Source organism: Medicago truncatula, chromosome 2 (assembly GCF_003473485.1).
Source record: "Medicago truncatula cultivar Jemalong A17 chromosome 2, MtrunA17r5.0-ANR, whole genome shotgun sequence".
NCBI classification, from domain to species: Eukaryota; Viridiplantae; Streptophyta; class Magnoliopsida; order Fabales; family Fabaceae; genus Medicago; species Medicago truncatula.
The window spans coordinates 8,451,774-8,472,561 of NC_053043.1; the positions used below are offsets into that span (position 1 = coordinate 8,451,774).

General features: G+C 32.2%; 3 protein-coding genes across 4 annotated transcripts; 1 reads left to right on the forward strand and 2 right to left on the reverse strand.

The window, feature by feature from the left end:
- The first annotated feature begins 484 nt into the window (after nt 1-484).
- Nucleotides 485-1,948, forward strand: LOC25486194 (probable F-box protein At4g22030). Its single transcript, XM_013607405.3, has one exon. The coding sequence runs from the start codon at nt 582-584 to the stop codon at nt 1,872-1,874; it is 1,293 nt and encodes a 430-aa protein (XP_013462859.1). The 5' UTR covers nt 485-581; the 3' UTR covers nt 1,875-1,948.
- Nucleotides 1,949-9,575: 7,627 nt separating this feature from the next.
- LOC25486197 (probable F-box protein At4g22030) lies at nt 9,576-18,986 on the reverse strand. Of its 2 annotated transcripts, none has more exons than XM_039830341.1 (2): nt 17,901-18,986; nt 9,576-9,852 (listed from the first exon to the last, which is right to left on the reverse strand). In XM_039830341.1, exons 1-2 carry the CDS (start codon nt 18,908-18,910, stop codon nt 9,591-9,593), a joined length of 1,272 nt encoding a protein of 423 aa, XP_039686275.1. In that variant the 5' UTR covers nt 18,911-18,986; the 3' UTR covers nt 9,576-9,590. The 2 variants fall into 2 exon arrangements, with proteins under 2 accessions (XP_039686275.1, XP_039686274.1); XM_039830340.1 differs by having other exon boundaries at nt 9,576-9,841; nt 17,890-18,986.
- On the reverse strand, nt 12,391-13,843 carry LOC120578140 (probable F-box protein At4g22030). The gene has a single exon (XM_039830339.1). The coding sequence runs from the start codon at nt 13,810-13,812 to the stop codon at nt 12,538-12,540; it is 1,275 nt and encodes a 424-aa protein (XP_039686273.1). The 5' UTR covers nt 13,813-13,843; the 3' UTR covers nt 12,391-12,537.
- Nucleotides 18,987-20,788: the final 1,802 nt, after the last annotated feature.

Here is a 20,788-nt window from a genome sequence, read left to right on the forward strand (position 1 = left end):
AAAGAATGTGGCAAAAATAATAAAATGGCTGGGTCAAAAAAAAAATATTAAGATTACCATTAAAATTATGATTTTGACAACTTAGAGAAAAACATGATAGCAATATTATATTAAAAAGACATTTCAAAACTATAAATGTCACCATCTCATGAGATTTAATGTATTATTAATTACGACATATGAAATTAGGTCACATGTTTTGTGACGGGGAGTATCAAGCATGAGCAAGGAAAAGCCTTTGAATTTTGATCTCGTATCGCACGATGTAATTTTTGAACGTATCCATACAACCGTGTACGAGGTGAAAATGTTTGAACAGTAAGAGTTGAATAATCAAACAAAATGAAGTCAACCAGTAACACCCAGTCAAATAGTTTCCTTATCTGACCCATTCATTCTCTTCTTGTTCACACATCAGTCATCACCTATATATATATATATATATATATATATATATATATATATATATTACACAACCCACACACATTTATTCAACCATACAAAATTTCACAAGAAAACCTTAAGAAATTCAACACACATAACAAACATCTACCTATCTAATTTCTCATTAGATCACATATATGGCTTCTTTACAAGTTTCATCTATGCTTTCTTCTTTTTCTTCAGATCAAAAAATGATTAAATCCTCTTTCAATGTTCCAAAACTCCCTAAAGCTCTTTCCATAGTTCCAAAAACAAGACCAAGCAGGAAGCTGTTTGAAGAATTAAACGGTCAACTCATACACACAATCCCAATAATGATTCAAGAAAATGATTATCATTATTCACCCAAGTACAATTCTCCTTCTTCTAAATCACCAAAAACAAAAACAAAAACCATTACTCAACTCTATGCAATTCTTGAATCTGTATCCGACAGAATAGAAATGCATCAAAACATTGGCGAACAACGCGATAATTGGAATACCCTTCTATTAAACTCCATCAACATGATCACTCTCACCGCCACCGCCATGGCAGGTATATCAGCCATAAGCGGCTCCGGTGCTCCTCTTTTAGCCCTCAAATTATCTTCCGCACTTTTATTCTCAGCTTCTACTGGTATGTTAATTATCATGAACAAAATCCAACCTTCACAACTTGCTGAGGAGCAAAGAAATGCAACAAGATTGTTCAAACAGCTTAAGTCCCAGATTGAAACAACAATAGCAATTGGGAACCCCACAGAGGAATATATAAAGGATACTATTCAAGAAGTTCTAGCTCTTGATAGAGCTTATCCACTACCTTTGTTAGGAGTTATGATTGAAAAATTCCCTCAAAAATATGAACCTGCAAATTGGAGGCCTACAAAAAAATCATCTAGAAGAAGCAACAATAGTTTTCATTCAGAAAATAATGAAACAAAGAAAAATGGATGGAATGAAGGATTAGAAAGTGAAGTAAAAGATGTATTAGAAGTTATGAAGAGAAAAGATATGGAAGATTATGAGAGATTAGGAAACTTGGTGTTGAAGATAAATAAGACATTGGCTATTGCAGGACCATTACTCACTGGAATTGCAGCTGTGGGGTCCACATTTGTTGGTCAAGGTTCATTGGCATCTATAGTACCTGTTATGGCTGGAGCATTGGCTACTGCTGTTAATTCTTTTGAGCATGGTGGACAAGTTGGTATGGTTTCTGAAATGTATAGAGCTTGTGGTGGATTCTTTCAAATGATGGAAAGTTCAATTCAAGAGAATATATTAGAAGAAGATGAAGAACAAAGAGAAAATGGAGATTTGTTTGAAATTAAATTGGCTTTGAAATTGGGAAGAAGTTTGTCACAATTAAGAGATCTTGCTATAAAATCAGCTTACTCTCGTGTTGAGGGAACTATAGTTGATGAATTTGCAAGCAAGCTTTTCTAATTGTTTTTAGTTTACTTTTTTCTTGATCTAACTTAACAATTCTTTGATTCAATTATGATTATTTCTTACAAATTCATTGGTGTCCTTTTGATTGTTTTTGTTAGGGGTGTTCATGGATTGGGTAAATCCAAAAAACCATCGAACCCACCCAAAAAAAACCAAAAAAGTGGGTTGGGTTGGGTGATTGGGTGGATATGGTTTTAAAAAATAAAAAACTCATAAAAAATAACGGGTTTTGGGTAAAACCAAACCCAAACCCAATAAACCCACTTACCCAATAATGTTTATTTTTTTTTTCATTTTCATTTTCATAGGGAGGAAGGAGAATAACAAAGATTTTGGTTATAATCTTTCTTTAAAATAAAATGGTTATAAACCAAGTCTAACTTCTAAATTTGACACAATAAATCATCTATATTGAAAATCAATGTCTAATTTCTAAAATTGACACAACACATCCTCTATATTGAAAATAAAAACATGTTAGAGTTACAAATTATGATGTTGAACTTTTTAGTTATTTTGAAGTTAAAGCAATTTTATGCCATCCCACTTTAGTTTGTTGCAAATATTTTATTTTATGATGAAATTTATTATTTAATATTATAACTTATTATTTTATAACGTTAAAATATAGTGAAATAGGTTACACAATTTTATTAAGAAAATAAAAAGTTGAGTAAATTTTATGAGAAAAAAATAGGAGGATGCGTCATTAGTATTAACAAAAAAACAAAAAAAAATAACTTGGGTAACCCACCATCCAACCCAAACCAAACCGAAAACTAGTGGGTTTGTCCAGACCCACCCAGTAATATAACGGATGGACATTTTACCTCACCCAAACCGGAGTACTCTATATGGTTCGGGTTTTGGGTTTGGTCAAACCCAACCCAAACCCACCCACGTACACCTCTAGTTTTTGTGTACATTTGCTTGTATAGAAACTAAATTTAATTAACCACCAACCAATTGTTGTAATTTTTGTATATTTCAAAAGTTTTATAATATATATATAGTTAATAGAGAATTATTATTATTTTATTTATGATTAAAATTAATAGTTGACTTGGTCTAATTCTTTTGGCCACATCATTTTGACTTGGTTAAATCTAAGTATTTATACTATCATTTGTTGCAACCGAAAATAATTAAAGGCACGTTATATTTTTAGTATCAATTGCTTTTATATTTGAGAAGTTAATGCCTACTTTTTCTCACTATTAAAACTGCCAATTTCATCTATTAACAGGAACGCACGTTTTAGTTTCGAAGAATTGGCAGTACCATTTTCTTTTATATAATAAATATCTATATCCTTTATTTTACATGGCAGACTCTCCTGAGTTTATCAAATTTAAGTTGTTCTGTCATCTCTAGTATGATTCATATCAGAGAATGATTCATATCAGAGAAGAACATGTTGTATCCTAAGAGAAAATGTGCTTATGAGGCAGATGAATCCTTAACGACAGTGATCCTATCACGTCTCAGGTTTATGTAATGGTTTACTGTTTTGCAGGTTATCACTTTCATGGTTTAGTGTTTGTTTACTTTGATTTTGCCGAGATCAAATTACCTCAATTATTTTTAAGAACGGATGAGTTTACTTGATATCCCTCTTGTTTATTCTCTTCAATATTTAATTCATGCTTTTATTTGTATGATGATTATTATTTATAGAGATAATTTATTCCTATTTTTTACAACACCAATATTATTATAATTATACGTAACAAGTAAGATTTTTTCGTATCTAGGTTAATCATTGTTAAAAGTCCCACATCAGTTAGGAGTTGGTCTGACAATTTATTTATAAGTGGGGGCAATCATCACCTCACAAACCAGTTTTGTGGGGTTGTGTTAAGCTCAACCACGATTTCTAATAATCACCAACTACTCACTTTTTTTAACGACCATCAACTACTCATTAGTCCTCGATGTCTAGACATTTTGTACACCAACTAGTTATTGATTATAACTAGTCATAATCACTCTTTGGTGTCAAGCCATTTGGGACCATTGAGCATTCACAATTAGTCTGCTATTAATAAGCCTTGGACCGGGTCTCAACACTTCAATTTTATAATTTTAAGATTTTGTACATATAATCAATTCATGCATATTTACAATTTTTAGCAACAAAGTCTGGTTATAAAGAAAACATAAAAATAAAGGAAAGTGTAAGCAAGAATACAAGTGATTAATCACATAATTTATCGTATGGTGCCTAAGCCTCTAGCAGTAGAGTGGAAATGATTTTTTATTAGATTTAATTACACTTTTGGTCCTTGTGTTTTGGCCTACTCACGAAATTGGTCTTACCTTTTTAAAACAGAACAAAACGGTCTTCAATTATCATTTGTGTTGCATTTTTCGTCCTACCTCCTATTTTCAAACTCCAGAAATGCAGAGAAATGACAGTTTTAAGCGGTTTTAGACCTACCCTATGTTCAACCATGAAATCAACAAGGAAATAAAACATGTGGGTACAAGGAATCTATTCTATCCAGCACACTAACAAAAAAAAAAACCTAATTTGAAAAATATCTTAGAAATTAGGGTTTTTTTGGTTAGTGTGTTGAATAAAATAAAGTGGATTCTTTGTACCCACATGCTTTATTCCTTGTTTATTTCATGGTTAATCATAGGGGTAGGTCTAAAACTGTCATTTCTCTGCGTTTTTGGAGAATAAAATTGGGGGTAAGACGAAAAATGCAACAAAAATGATAATTGAAGGACAGTTTTGTTCTATTTTAAAAGGGCAGGACCAATTTCGTGAGTAGACCAAAACACAAGAACCAAAAGTGTAATTAAATTTTTCTATTATTGATCATAATGGCGTATGTTCACCATCTTGCTGACGTTTATAGGAATAGGACCTTTAACCTTTCAATGGTGCTACCTGGAAAATGTCCTTAAAACATAAACAATATTTATTAGTTGCGTGACTGATTCTATTGTGATATTTTTCGTTTTTGAATTCATGTGATCATTGATGACACTCTGTCATGTCATCTCTCTGTTGTTAGTCATTTTTTATGTGAAACTCATTGTAAACATGGGAGTTGGAAGTTAAAAACAACAGTAAGCAGGAAGTTTGAGAAAAGCAAAATCGGGCGTTTAATTTCTTACCATCGGGCGCCGATTTCAAGGCACAAGAACCAGTTTGGTTCGACATTTTTTGGCCACCGATTTCGCAGGAGTGTGCAGCTGAAATTTGAATTCATGAAGATTTCGGGGGCCGATTTTAACACTTCGGGGGCTGATTTTCGATGGATCTATTTAAGGCAAACACATTTTCTGAAGAAGGGTTCGAGATTTTTGAGAAAAAAGACATATTTTGAAGCTGAAGCATTGAAGATCTGGTGGGAGGCCATCAAAACTCATAGTCAGTCCTCCATTACATGTGTGAATCTTGGTTTCGCATTAGTTATTTGTACTTTAGCTATGAGTAACTAATCTCCTTGTGGTTGAGACTTAGATGAAACTGGTGTAATTTTATGGAGACCTAATTTGTATGAACTCTCTTGAATATATCAATGAAAGTCTATTTTAATTTATTACCTTGTGTTTAATGTTGTTTATATGTTTGTTTATGATTGACTACTAGCACTAGCATCCCGAATGTGTAAATTGATCCTAGAACTTAAAAGACCACTAGCCATGGTTTTTGAATATCTGATCTAGGAAACATGTTTAACCTAAGTAATTAAGCTAGAGATAGAAAATTATTAGGTTATGATTTAGGGATTAACGGATTGTTAAAGTTTCGAATTCACTTAAGAGATTAATGGTGTATTTGAATGGAGAGTTTAGGAGGGGAAGGGAAGGGAGGGTTTACTTTTAATTTTTAAATTAAGGACACTATGAAATGTTTTTTAAAAAGTTAACATGATAAATGATCATATAATACTTCAATCGCACTTAATTTATTTTAGAAAAACATGTTATATCGTCTGTACTTTAAAAATGAAAAGTAAACTCTCCCCTCCCTTTCCCTCCTAAACCCTCAATCCAAACACGCCTTAAGGGATTGTCATTTGCAGACAGGGTTCTAGGTCAAGAGATTGAGTAGAACCATTTTATTAATCTGTTGTTAAACTAGAAAGACATTGATTGAACAGGGGTGCAAATTACCAAATAAGAACATCGGATGATTCGAATGTCTTAACTATATTTTTTCATAAATTTCTACAACCAAAGCTTTTATCGGCTTTAAACAATTTATGTTACAAATACCAACCCAACTACTTAGAACAACCTTAAATTTAATACATCCTTTAAATAATGAAATTGTTAAGTAAAAGTAAACAAAAATCCTCATAAATACAATCTTTAATATTACTTCGATAATTTTGATACATTTACCAAAATCCTATCAATCATAACATTTCATTTGTGTATCTTTCAACAAGATGTCAGATGTTTTGTCGGTTTTAGTGACACCAAATGTATAAATCTTTGAGAAATGATATTTGAACATCTATTTTTTGACAATTTTTGTGACAACTTTCTCTCTCATACTTACATTATACTTTTACTTTCTCTCTCTATTATTTTGGTTTTCGTGTCAATAACTAATTTCCTTTATAAATTTATGGTTGTTCCAAAAGTTGCCACCAAAATAATTGTTCAAATAACACATCTATAAACCTTTCTATTAAAATATGCGTTTCATCTTAGCCTCGTATGGGATACAAACACAGGAAAGAGCATTCTTTAACTTGGTAAGATTTGTTTCACAAGTGTCTTGGTCCGACAATTCTGAGGACTTAAAACATATTAATTTGATACTTTTCAGCCCTAAGTTGTTCAATTTGTCGAACTTTTTCTCCTAATTGGACCAAGTCAACAAGATGTTGATTGACCAATTTTTCTCTAATGTAAAAATCTAAACCACCAATCTACAACCATTATGATGTCTAAACCTTTATAGGTAATTGTCGGCAAAATCGTTACCAATTCTTTTGATATTGTACTAATCCATCAATATTGGTTAATGTAACCTTTAGGTCACCTCTGAAGAATTGGTTATGGAAACTACATTCTATCCATTGTTGTCAAAATTCAGAATTCAATCTTAAAATTTAAAATTTTGCGATTTTACTTACCTTTAATGACTCAAATTCATAGGAGAATCTTAAAATAGGCAAAATCTTAGTAAAATCGTATCAAAATCCTACAAAATCCCGAAATTCATACAAAATTGAAGGATTTTGAAAGATTTAGTCCACTTTTTTTAGTCATTTATGTATAAATATTTTGTGGACTTACCGAGTAATTTATGACTATATATAATTTATAATATATAGTTAGCATTATTTTTGTTTTGGTATAATTCATCGATTTGTATTGCGATTTTACGATTTTTGATATTGATTCTACAAAAATAGTTGAGCAAAATCCTTCGATTTTGATTGCGATTTTAGAATTTTTGATTTTTCTATTCCCTTTCGACCTAAAGCAAAATCCCGATTTTGACAACCTTAATTCTAACCGAGTCCATGAGTGAATAGAATTTCACTTAGGGTGGATAGCCATGAGAATGCATTCTTGGTTAAAGAACTTGGGATAAACTCATTTTAACTATTGCAAATTCCCATATTTTTGTGGAGAATTTTGCAATGTGTTTAATGATTGATTCCCCAATATCCCCTATGAACATGGCCAATTTGGGATATTTAGCGCCTCTTGGGACTTCAACATGTGTTGTGCCCTTTTAGAAGATGGAGAAGTAAAGAACGAATGATTAGGATGTTCCACGTCAAAACCAACCCTATTGAGACCTAGCTCGACCACTTGATAACATTGTGGTCCATTTGGTTGACTAAAATGATGCGCCCTAACGCATCTACTAAAGGATTTTGGTGAACATACAAGTCACTGCTCAATAACAGTTCACATTCTCATATTGCAATGGTGGCAAACGATAATGGTTAATGTCGAGATTGGCATTTTAGAACTATGTTTGAACCATGTCGCTATTCATTTGTCTCCTATGCTCATTAACATTCCCAAGATTCATGCATATGAATATGGCATTTTTCGTCAATTAGGGGATAAATGATTTTGTTATCCTGGAGAGTGTTTCCCTATCCAGGTTGTGTCAATGCCTAACACTTGGTTCAATGTGACCACCTAATCTAGGTGGCCAAAACAGATCAAGCATCGTTGTATTTTCCACAAGCATTATCGTACCCGTTGTATTTACTATAAGAAAAATGGGAGTACATTATACAATTCTCTAAAGTTACTCCTCAAACGTTCAACGGTTTTATTTTCAAAATAATTGAAAGAATTCGTATGAAAAGAATGAATCAAACAAAAAAAAAATGTTGTTTTCAGAAGAGTTTGTTGGCGAATTCATCTATCTCACGTCCTTCCATCCGATAGAGAGCAGATTTCGAGGCAAATTCTCTCATCTCCATTACACTTCTTCCCAATTTTAAAGCAATCTTCATTTCAAACACTTCCCCGTTTTCTCTTTTATTCAAATCTTTATCTTCAATAGTTTCTTCAACCGTCTCTTCCAAAAGCTCAAAAAATCCACTACAGTTTCTATACATCTGAAACATCATACCAACTTGTTCAAAAGTATTAGCAACAGTTGTCATTTAACTTTATCAGAAAAATCATTCTTACAACTTCACCATAAAATTTTTTATTTATACTAATAATTGAGTCAAAACAATAATAATTATTTGTACTAATCACGACTAGAAAAGAAGGTGCTAGATACGTGCTTATGTCATAATCTTGACCAATTCCTGTTTAAAGTAATGAAGCCATAAATGGAAACCCCATCCCATCATTGGTGTACGTTAATATCAATCAATTAACATTCTAATAAATGCATGGCCCTATAGTACTTTCGCTTCAGTTACATATACTAATGAAATACAGTAAGACTCATGTCTCGTATCGTATGTTTCTTATTCTTAAATACTATATTGTGAATTTGTGACACGCAAGACAACATGTCAACATATATGTCTCGTGTGTTTGTCTCCTCTGCATTAGATTATTAGGCATTTCTAACTCAATATATAGGAGGTGAATGTGTTTTACACATCTACAATATACAAAGCAAACATCTGCTCCAGATGCTTCAAAATTTTGGATAAAAAAAAAAAGCCTAAAAAATGTAATTTAGTTATAAATCTTAATGTTTCAAATTCTAGCACCACTACTAAAAAACAAAAATTAGTGAGGGAAATTTTGTGAGGGAAAACGTGAAATCCCTCTCTAATTCCGTCACTAAATTTTACGATCATAAAATTTGTGAGGAATTTTATTTTTTCCGTCACTAATTTCCCCCGCTAATTTTGTTTTTTCTAGTAGTGCACATCATGCAGAAAAACTCCATAAGGTTTGATATTCATCAAAGTGAATATTGTTGAGTATGACTCATATATAGAAATGGAAGAGAGGCAAGGGGCTCACAGTCGTTGTTGTAATCTAAATTGTAACTATATATTAGATTTTTGACTCGTGCTCCGCTTGGGTTTATTGTAAAGGATTGACATACGAATAATAAAATGCAATATATAATTGGTAACGGTGAAAAAAAAAAGTTGTAAGGTCACTTCTTTCCATTTGCAAAGCTCTAAATATCAAAATATATGATTTTTGTGTTGTGTGTGAAAAAAAAAATTGTTGTAAGGTCGCGTCTTTCTATTTGCAAAGCTCTAAATATCAAAATATATGTATGTCTTAGAAAATTTTGCTGGAAAATTCATCTATGTCAACACCTTCCATGCGATAAGAAGCTGATTTTGATGCAAGTTCCCTTAGCTCTGATACACTTTTTCCCAATTGCAAAGCCATCTTCATTTCAAATAGCTCTCCATTTTCTCTTTTCTCTAAATCTTTCTCTCCCAAAGTTGATTCAATTGAAGTTTCTATCAAGTTGAAAAAACCAGCAGAAGCTCTATACATTTCAAAAACCATGCCAACTTGTCCACCATGCTCAAAAGTATTAATTACAGAAGCCAATAGAGGAACAAAAGCAGCCAAAGAACTATTGCCAATAAATGTAGATCCTATAGCTGCAATTCCTGAGAGTAATGGCCCTGCAATTGCCAAACTCTTGTTTACCTTCAATGCTATGTTTCCAAGTCTATCATAATCTTCAACGTCTTTTCTCTTTATCACTTCAACAACATCCCTCATTTCCATTTCTAATTCTTCACTCCATTCGTTCATTTTTCCTATTTTATTGGACGATTTGTATTTCTCCATCTCACCCTTAACATATTTCTCACTAGGATTTCCAAGAGCAATTGTAGTTTGAATTTGCCTTTGAAGTTACTTGAACAATCTTGTGGCATTCCTTTGTTCTTCTGTGAGTTGAGAGGGTTGGATTTTGTTCATGATAAGCAACAATCCGTTGGCTGCCGAAAACAGGAGAGCAGAAGATAGTTTCAGAGCCAAAAGTGGTGCAACTTCCCCACTTGTGACAGCTGCAACACCAGACATAGTCTTAGCAGTGAGAGTAATCATGTTTATTGAGTTCAAAAGAAGATTATTCCAGTTGTTACGTTCGCCAATGTTGTGATGCATTTCTATTCTGTCTGATACAGCTTCTAAAACTGTAGAGTTGAATTGTGGCTTTAGAATTTGTAGAATGCTTTTGTTGTTGATCTTGTAATATTTCTGTTTTGTTGATGTGTTCATTGTTTTGTAGTTTTAATTCTTGATCAACAACTTGTTTTCTGGTTTGAATAGTTGGCAATGAAATATTTGGGAGTTTTGGAAGATTAATTGCAGCATTAATTACTCTCTTTGAAGATGATAAAGAACAAGAAGTTAGAACTGAAGTTTGTAATATTGAAGCCATGATATATACAAATTAATAATATTTGAAGATGTTTGCTTTGTGTTAATTTAGGATAGTGTATAGTTGGGGAAATAAAAAGGTTTTGGTTTTTTGTAATATTGTTTGAATGTTTTATATTTTGTAAGGTGGTATGCAATATTTATATGCCAAAGAGAATGGGAAGGGGTCAAAATCAAATAAGGAAACTATGATTGACCAATTGAATTAATTAAAAATTGACATAGTCTCTGTTCAAAATTCCAAGCCTTGTGTATGTTGGGTGGTCTCAACATGCAACGTTGTACAAATAAAACCACAATTAAGGCTGCGTTACATGCAAGAATTATGAAACTAAGTAGTAGCTTGGTAATTAGCCTGCAACAAAGGCTATGGACTTTTTCTCTATTTCATTTCATTCACTAATTTTTTACTTTTCATTTGTCATTATATAAGCTATATATGGCTAGTGCTCCATTAGTTTTAGAAATGTCTTTGATTTTGAAGTATCTTTGGGTTTGGTCATACCATTTGTCAATATATAAGCCATCTTCAGCATTTTAATTTTAAAAATTTGAATATTCTTCTATGTGGACTTTTGTTTTGGTAGTCAAAACAATTAAGATGCACTCTCAACTAATGTTCCATAATTAAACTTTGAATCAAATAGAGAATCAAGTATCTACCACTTATGTTACATTCTGTTATTTTAGTTTTTTGGTTGATTTTTTATTATTTCAATTTAAGATTTGAAGAATGAGAAAATATAATTTCAAATCAATATAGATATAAAAGGATTGACTAAATCTACCAAAAAAAATATTGAATAATAGATAAATGTTTTGGAATGGAAAAAGACATGTCAACCTAAAAAGTCTAAAGAGGATGGATACCAACCTTAAAGCAACTACTATCAATAAAGATTTGGGGTTGAATTACTATAGAAAAGAAATGTTCAGGGGAATTGAGTTGTGTTCTTATGACCAAAGAATATTTGTGAAACAAACATAGACATATTAGAGTTTGTTTTTCGTCAGAAATGGTGGGTAATTTACCCCAACCAATACACATTAGCCACATAAGTATATTTTAAAGTGGTATCCATGAACTATCTTGACCACACCAACAAATTGCTCATTTTCATTGGTTGGCAGGTAAATTATCCACCATTCTTCAAAGATAATCTAGAAAAAACCTTTAAAAAAACATATAATCATCTTTTAAAAAAAAAAAACATATAATCAATTTAAATATTCGGGCAAATCATAACATTCAGATCTAATAAAACATAATCAATTTACGTACACACAAAAAGAAAACTGCAATTTAGCATCAAACATTTTAGCGTCAAACCATTTATGATATTAATAGCATAGTATATATTTAGAATCCACTAAATCTAACACAAATGTTTCTTTCTTTCTTTTTTTACGCATCTTCGCGTCAGTCTTGCGGACGCTATAAACTATAATCGTAAAAGCTAATTATTTCTAACGTCTACTAAATTTGGACGCTAATTTTCTTATTGTTTAAATAGTGTCTATTAATTCTTAAGCTAAAATATTTTTACCCAAATTTTTTAACACTTCTATTTTAACATATTCCTTAATTTTTCCACCATTATTCGTACATTTCCCTCATTCTTACTAAAAAAATCTCAACTTTACTCCGACTCAAGCTAAATTGGGGAAGAAAAGATATATATCATGAATTCTCCTACTCAATTACATTATATATGAAGTTAAAAATTATATACAGAATCAGATCGCTGTAATCTATATTTACATTTGTTTTCTATGTTATGAAAGAATTAAAGAATGTCTATTGTCTTGAAGAAATAATATCTCAGAAGAGCTTGCTGGCAAATTCATCTATTTCGATACTTTCCATGCGACAAGAAGCTGATTTTGAGGCAAGTTCCCTCAGCTCTGTGACACTTCTTCCCAATCGCAAAGCCATTTTCAATTCAAATAGCTCTCCATTTTCTCTTTTCTCTAAATCTTTCTCTCCCAAAGTTGATTCAATTGAAGTTTCTAACAAGTTGAAAAAACCAGCAGAAGCTCTATACATTTCAAAAACCATGCCAACTTGTCCACCATGCTCAAAAGTATTAACAGCAGAAGCCAATGAACCAGTCAATAGAGGAACAAATGCAGCCAAAGAACTATTGCCTACAAATGTAGATCCAATTGCTGCAATTCCTGTGAGTAATGGCCCTGCAATTGCCAAACTCTTGTTTACCTTCAACGCTATGTTTCCAAGTCTGTCATAATCTTCAGAATCTTTTCTCTTGATCACTTCAGCGACTTCCTGCATTTCCATTTCTAATTCTTCACTCCATCCATTGTTCATTTTCCCCATCTTCTTGCTTTGAGTTTTTACCTTTTTGGAAATAGGCCACCAATTAGCAGGTTCAAATTTTGAAGGGTATTTTTCAAGCATTGCTCCCAATAAAGGAAGAGGGTATGCTTTATCAATTGCCAAAACCTTTTCCATTGCATCTTTGACATCTTCCTCGGTAGGATTTCCAATAGCAATTGTAGTTTTGATATGACTTTGAAGTTGCTTGAACAATCTTGTAGCATTTCTTTGTTCCTCTGTGAGTTGAGAGGGTTGGATTTTGTTCATGATAAGCAATAATCCAGTGGCAGCAGAGAATAAAAGAGCAGAGGACAGTTTCATAGCCATAAGTGGTGCACCTTCCCCGCTTGTGACAGCTGCAACGCCAGACATGGTTGTAGCAGTGAGAGTAATCATGTTGATGGAGTTTAATAGAAGATTATTCCAGTTGTTACGTTGTTCGCCAATGTTGTGATGCATTTCTATTCTGTCTGATACAGCTTCCAAGACTGCATAGAGTTGAACTGTAGCATTAGAATTTGTAGAATGCTTTTGTTGTTGATCTTGTAATATTTGTGTGATGTTGTTGTTTTCTAATAATGGAGTATTTTTGTACTGTTTGATTACTTTTAGTTCTTGATCATCAACTTGTTTTCTAGTTTGTATCTTTGACAATGAAATATTTGTGAGTTTTGGGAGATGGATTGAAGCATTAATTACTTTCTTTGAAGATGATGATAAAGAACAAGAAATTGGAACTGAAGTTTGTAATAAAGCCATGATATATATGAATTAATATTATTTGAAGGGTGTTTATATGAAAGGTTTTAGTTGAATGTTAATATGTGTAAGGTGGTATGAATATTTATATATATAGCAAAGAACGAAAGAGAAGGGGTCAGAATGAAACAAAGAAACCCTGATTGACCAGTTTAATTGAAATAGTCTCTGTTCAAAATTCCCAGCCTTGTCCTTAGTTTGGGTCACACTCAACATACGACATAGTAAAATTAAAACCATAATTAAGACTGAACAATAGTACTGCGTTACATGCAAGAAAAACGAAACTACGTAGTAGCTTGGTAATTAGCATATAACAAATTAAAACTATGGACTTTATCTCTTCATTCACCAATTTAATCCTTTTACTTTTAAATTGTCAATATAATCTATGGCTAATGCTCCATTTTAGAAATGTCTTTTATTTTGAAGTGTCTTTCAGTTTGGCCACACCAACATTGTTTTGACTCAACTGGCCATATACCATAGGTCTTAAAATGTTCAACATTTATAATTTCATAAAATTTGAATTTTCAGTTCGTTGCTATATCTCTTTTGTATGGACATTATTTTCTTAATTAATTTATTATCAAATAAAATTTGAAGACTAGGGAAAAATAATATTTGAAATCAACATTGACTTAAGAGGACTGAATAATTAATAAATCAATGTTTTGCAATGGAAACAAGCATGTCAACCTAAAAAGTGCAAAGAGGATACCAACCTAAATTTAAAGCAATCCACTATCAAATTCTAAAATGTTGTAAAATATAAAAACTACTGAATTCAGATATTGGCACTAAAGAAAGACTATTTGTTCCCGAGAATATTAGAGTATGTTTGATAAGATCAAGAAGCTAGTTTATAACTTATAATTTATATAATATCAGTCATCCATCGTTAGCTATAAGCTATCAGCCATCAATCATCAATTATAAGCTATCAGTTAATTTATCGATTTTCCGTTATTTGTTCCGAATAAAGCCTTAGTGAAATAGACATAGTGAGTTAGAGATATTTTTTTATTAACAAAATGTTTGTTACATATTTAACTAACACCTAAATGGCATTACCTAATAAACTCTAGTGTTTAATTATATGACATGATTCAAGTTTCCTTCGGCTTAATTAGAGGTTTTGGAGTTCGAATCCAGATTTAGTTTTTACACATTTAAGAAGGTTGGAATTCAGCTTCGGAAATATAACCATGTTAAAACTCTTGAAAGAGGTTGTAAGTACGCCTCACTTGATAGTTGCATGAACATTCGATTTGTTGTCATGCAAGTTCGAACCCTACGATTATGCCCTTCTCCACACTTAACGTCGTTTATTCTCGTTACCAAGTTATTTGATCACAAAAAAAATCTTGCCACGTGTTGTAATCATATTATGCTATTAGTATATATAATTCCGAAGAAGGGGATACCCATTTCAAACTAAAAATAATGGCACAAGTAATGTCATTTGTAGCTACATATGATAACAATGGAGAAAAATAACAGAATTGAATTAAATTTTGATATGACAAAGACATGATAAAATCTTATCATATCTTGTGTTTTATTTCTTCCTCATTTTTCTCTTCCCCAAAATCATCTTGACCTCTTCAATATCATCAATACTCTCTCCAAATTCTTCATCAGTACTAGTAACATTGTCTTGTTCATCATGAATGGTTCTAGCATTGATTCGAACATTCATGCTTTCTGATGTGCAAGTTAGTTGTGTACTCATGTGTCCTATTACATATGCTAAGTTGTTTATTATTTCATTGTTTCTTTGCATGTTTATCATGGACTAATATTGCATGAATTAATTCAAAACATCTTATATTTTTTACGGTCTTTCTTCCTCGGGAGGATGTTGATTGTATTGTTGTATAATTGATACTCAAATTGAGTTTAGAAGTTGTTGTAACCACGATCAGTCATGGCTCTATCTCATATGGAGAATCTGAAAAGGAAATAACTAACAAGAAGATTTTACTTGGCTAGCAAAGAGGGGTTAGTGATGAACACAAATATTGCTATACAATATTAAAAAAAATGTACTAATATACTCAAAACAATAAAAATCGTTGTGATCCTCCAATATCTTAAAACACAAGTCCCAACGCCATTTGATGAGTTGCTTTTATAGAGGCATCAAAAATAAGTATTCAGATTATGAAAGTAGGGTTTATTTGTACATGAGTGGGATCTTTGCAGTTAAAATTGAAAACAAAGAGTAAAAAGATAATATTGCAGGAATCGTTCCTCCTTAACTAATCATCTAATGCTTTTCCTTTATCGATTATATACTTTCTAATTTTCAATTATGCTTCCACATGTCCATCATCATTCGTTTCCATGGCGGGCAAACGTGAGATCCATTGTACCTATTAATTATTGATGTCTCGTTCAGTTAATCAGTTCAATGATAGTAAGATCAGACAGTGTATGTGTGTGCAAATCTAGCCCTATGGTTAGCAAATCTAGCCCTATGGTTAGTAAGAACAGAAATAAAATCATCAACATAGCAAGACGAAAATAGATTTAATGTTGAAGTTGCTTCCTTGATCTCCTTCGCCTTGGCCATCTTCCTTTGCATTACTCTGTGTGTGTGTGTGTGTGTGTGTGTGTGTGTGTGTGTGTGTGTGTGTGTTTCCTCAGTTGTTTTCAGAATGTCAAAATATGAGATATGAGCCTTTTTTATAAATTAAGAAAAGTGAGAATTTTCTCAACAAGCCAAAATTCTCTTAGTGGATTGACCTTTCTTCAGGTTTCAGCGTTTTTCAGCTCGGAAAACTCTTTTTTAGTCGTCTTCAATTATTTCTAGTGGATTCCTATTCGCCGAACGGATTTGAAAAGATTCTAAATAGTGAAAAATCTTGGACTTTCTGCCTTGACTCACTTCTAGATCGCCTTGGCTCGCTTAGTGGAATTGCTTAAACTCGCAATCTTTGCTCTTTTCCTTCTCCTTCGCAATAGAACTCAAAAGACCTGCAAAAAGGAAGGGAAACAGGTAAAAGTAGCTTATCCGGCATAAAAGATATAAGAACTTAGTATTTACATGAAATTGGGGATTTTTTTCATGAGATTACTTGCAAAACAATTAATAAGTGTCATGAATAAACATGTAATTTTATGAAAATTAATTGATACTTATCAAGAAAAAATGCTACATGTTGCAAAAAATTTGCCCCAATGACACTACGACAATGCATACCTATACTGCATGAATGGTATTGTAGCTAAGTCTTTTATTTATATTCCTCCACTCATGTATTGTTTGAAATGAACATCTATCGGTTGAAATATAATCGCGATGTATTTGTGCTTGTGCCGATCGCCACAGATAGCAAAGCTTTTTCTGTAGTGCTTTGGTAAGTGGCGGCCAAGGGGTGCATGGTGTCAACATGGTTGGAATGTCTTGGTTTATCATGTAATACATTTCAACTTATGTCTTTCCTAGTTTAGATACTCTTTGGAAGAACTAAAGACAACACAGTTACGGGACATAGTTCGTTTATTTGGCATAATCACTTGACAAAAAAGAAATCACTGTTGAGAACTATTAGCTGAATAGTCGCCTAACTTTTAAGTTCGATAACTAGGGACTAAATGAAGCAAAGTTGGGAAAAGAGTATAGTTATTATGAATTCTCCTACTCAATTGGAGGATGAAGTTTGAAATTATATTTGCAAAATCAGATCTCTGTTGGCTATATTTACATTTGCTTTCTATGTCAAAGGACTAACAATGTTTATACATAAAATAATAAAAGAATGTGAATTGGGATCTATACATGAAAGAACAAAGTAATATGTTAGTCTTAAAGATTATCTCAGAATAACTTGCTGGCAAATTCATCTATGTCAACACCTTCGATGCGACAAGAAGCTGATTTTGATGCAAGTTCCCTCAGCTCTGATACACTTCTTCCCAATTGCAAAGCCATTTTCATTTCAAATAGCTCTCCATTTTCTCTTTTCTCTAAATCTTTCTCTCCCAAAGTTGATTCAATTGAAGTTTCTATCAAGTTGAAAAAACCAGCAGAAGCTCTATACATTTCAAAAACCATGCCAACTTGTCCACCATGCTCAAAAGTATTGATTGCAGAAGCCAATGAACCAGCCAAGAGAGGAACAAATGCAGCGAAAGAACCACTACCTACAAACGTCGATCCAATAGCTGCAATTCCTGTGAGCAATGGCCCTGCAATTGCCAAACTCTTGTTTACCTTCAAAGCTATGTTTCCAAGTCTGTCATAATCTTCAGCGTCTTTTCTCTTTATCACTTCAACAACTTCCCTCATTTCCATTTCCAATTCTTTACTCCACCCATTATTCATTTTCCCCATTTTCTTGCTTTGTGTTTTTACCTTTTTTGACATAGGCCACCAATTAGCAGGTTCAAATTTTGAAGGGTATTTTTCAAGCATTGCTCCCAATAAAGGAAGAGGGTATGCTTTATCAAGTGCCAAAACCTTTTCCATTGCATCTTTGACATCTTCCTCGGTAGGATTTCCTATAGCAATTTTAGTTTGGATTTGACTTTGAAGTTGCTTGAACAATCTTGTAGCATTTCTTTGTTCCTCGGCCAATTGAGAAGGTTGGATTTTGTTCATGATAAGCAACAATCCAGTGGCTGCAGAGAATAAAAGAGCAGAAGATAACTTCAAAGCCAAAAGTGATGAATCAGAGCAAGTAGCTGCAGCAGTAGCAGCAACACCAGACATGGTTGTAGCAGTAAGAGTAATCATGTTGATGGAGTTCAAGAGAAGAGTGTTCCAATTGCTACGCTGTTCGCCAATGTTTTGATGCATTTCAACTCTATCAGAAACTGCTTCCAAGATTGCATATAATTTAATAATAGCATTTGACTTCTTATTGTTTTGTCTGTACAACTCATCATGTGATTGTGTTGTGAGGACAACATTATTATTCCTTTCTATTTGATCTTTGGATCCATTAAATTCCTCAATTAGTTTTCTTGTTTTTGATAATTGTGGAATTGATAAATTAGACAAACTTGGTAGTTTTGGAAGATGGATAGCAGCATTAACTGTCCTCAAAGAACATAAATTAGCTGCTGCTGAGATTTGTAAACAAACCATGTATTGTATTGATGAGAATTGAGAGCTTAAAAAATTTGTGTATGAATTGTAGATGAGAGTTTATGAAAACAATGAATGGGAGTGGGTGGTATATATATAGATAGGGAAGAGAATGGATCAAAACTAGAATAGATGGGAAGAAGTCACAACTAACCGTAAGATTAGACTTGGCCTTTTTATTGACTTTTCTATGTATTCTAATTAATAAATTCAACAAGCTTGTTTTGGCTTCTTTCAACGTTCAATAGGGACCAAGAAGTAGTAAAGCCAACCAACTACTCCTACCCACATGGATTTCTTTTATATTTATACATCAATAGTTGAATTTTGTTTATTAAACATTGAAGGTGTCATTGCATAGCTAGGATGCATGGATTATTATACTATTGTGATGTGATATACTTTTATTTAACTATAAAATTATTTTACTAGGAATTATAACAAGGGTGTTGGGTCCGAGTGAAAAGAGGCGAGACTCCCCTAACGTGATGAATAATGTTTGAATTTTTAGATGGGCAATTGTTTGCATTTAATATATCTAATTATATGTCGAATTGAATCATCTAAAGTTAAGGGTTTTTTTTTATAACCTAATATTTATGTGAGTTTGGTTCGATCAAGAGGCTCCGTGAGATTATGACAAACTTTAAAGTTCAGCAAACGTTAACATTACATATCATCATTAAAGTGTCCTCGAGATAAGCTATGGTAAATAAAAAAATCATAATTTAATTATTTATTTAAAAAAATCATCATTCTCGTTAACTATTTTGAAAACGTCATAATATAATAATTTGTTGTAATCGTATGTTATAAATTAATTACAGATTATACCCTATTTGTCATATAAATATACATCTTGTCTCATATCTACACTGCCATATATCAATTTTCAGACAGTCATCTATTACGTATCGTCTTATTATATTCCTATACTATATAGTCATACTTTTTTTATCAATACTAGTACTATATAGTCATATATACTAATACTCCAATGGATGAATGTGGTAATATTTTAGGAACAAAAAAAGCACAGTGTATTGTTTTTTAGTGGCAAATCTATTAAGAAAAGAAAACAAGAATAATTTCAACTCTCGATGATGTATCGTGTACGTATAGATCTCCAATCGCTTACATTAGGGATCTCAATATTCCATTGGTGGAGTTGAGCAATTATACTAGTGAGCACGAAATAACTAGACCATGTCACAAGCTTCACGTATTTATAAAATCCGCACATTTATGATCGTTGGATCGAGATAGTACGATTCATATCTCTAGTTTGATATTATTTATTAGATCATGTTTATCGGTGTCCCTGGGGCATTGGTTAAGAAGTCAAATATAGTAATATTTGTATTAAATGCTTAAATAATGACTTCAAATGGGTAATATTTGCATTCAAAAGTTGTGTAATCAATACATTAAGCTCATTTAGAGCTTATGCAAAGCAGCTTATGCAAATAAATATGTTTTTATGTATTATTTATAAGTTTGTTAATGTAGTTTATGAAGGTACAATTTTCTTTAGTGAGAATTTATGAATTAAAATTAAAACTTATTTATTTGCATAAACACTTTTTCATAAGCTCAAAATAAGCTCAATCCAAACAGGGCTTAAATGCTTCCTCTTTTGCCTTAAAATTTCCTCTTTTGGCTTCCTTAATCGGTGTTCAGGGACACTCATTAGCATTACCCATTTTTATTTTACAAAAATAATAACTAGATTGAAATCTGAATCGTATGATCTTGGTCCAACAACACAGATGCATTGAATGTATGAACGCATCAAATTTTGACCGTAGTAAATCTCATTTTAAAATAACTCGATCTTTGACTTATCTTTTTTCATACACTATGATGAGTGTTACAAAG

Excerpts from the sequence above, each read along its gene's own strand:
- LOC25486194 (XM_013607405.3), top strand. The coding sequence starts at position 582 with ATGGCTTCTTTACAAGTTTCATCTATGCTTTCTTCTTTTTCTTCAGAT.
- LOC120578140 (XM_039830339.1), bottom strand. The coding sequence starts at position 13,812 with ATGGCTTTATTACAAACTTCAGTTCCAATTTCTTGTTCTTTATCATCA.
- LOC25486197 (XM_039830341.1), bottom strand. The coding sequence starts at position 18,910 with ATGGTTTGTTTACAAATCTCAGCAGCAGCTAATTTATGTTCTTTGAGG. Across the intron at positions 9,853-17,900 it reads TTGGCTTCTGCAATCAATAC|TTTTGAGCATGGTGGACAAG; the intron begins TTTTGAGCATGG and ends TGTAATTAATAC.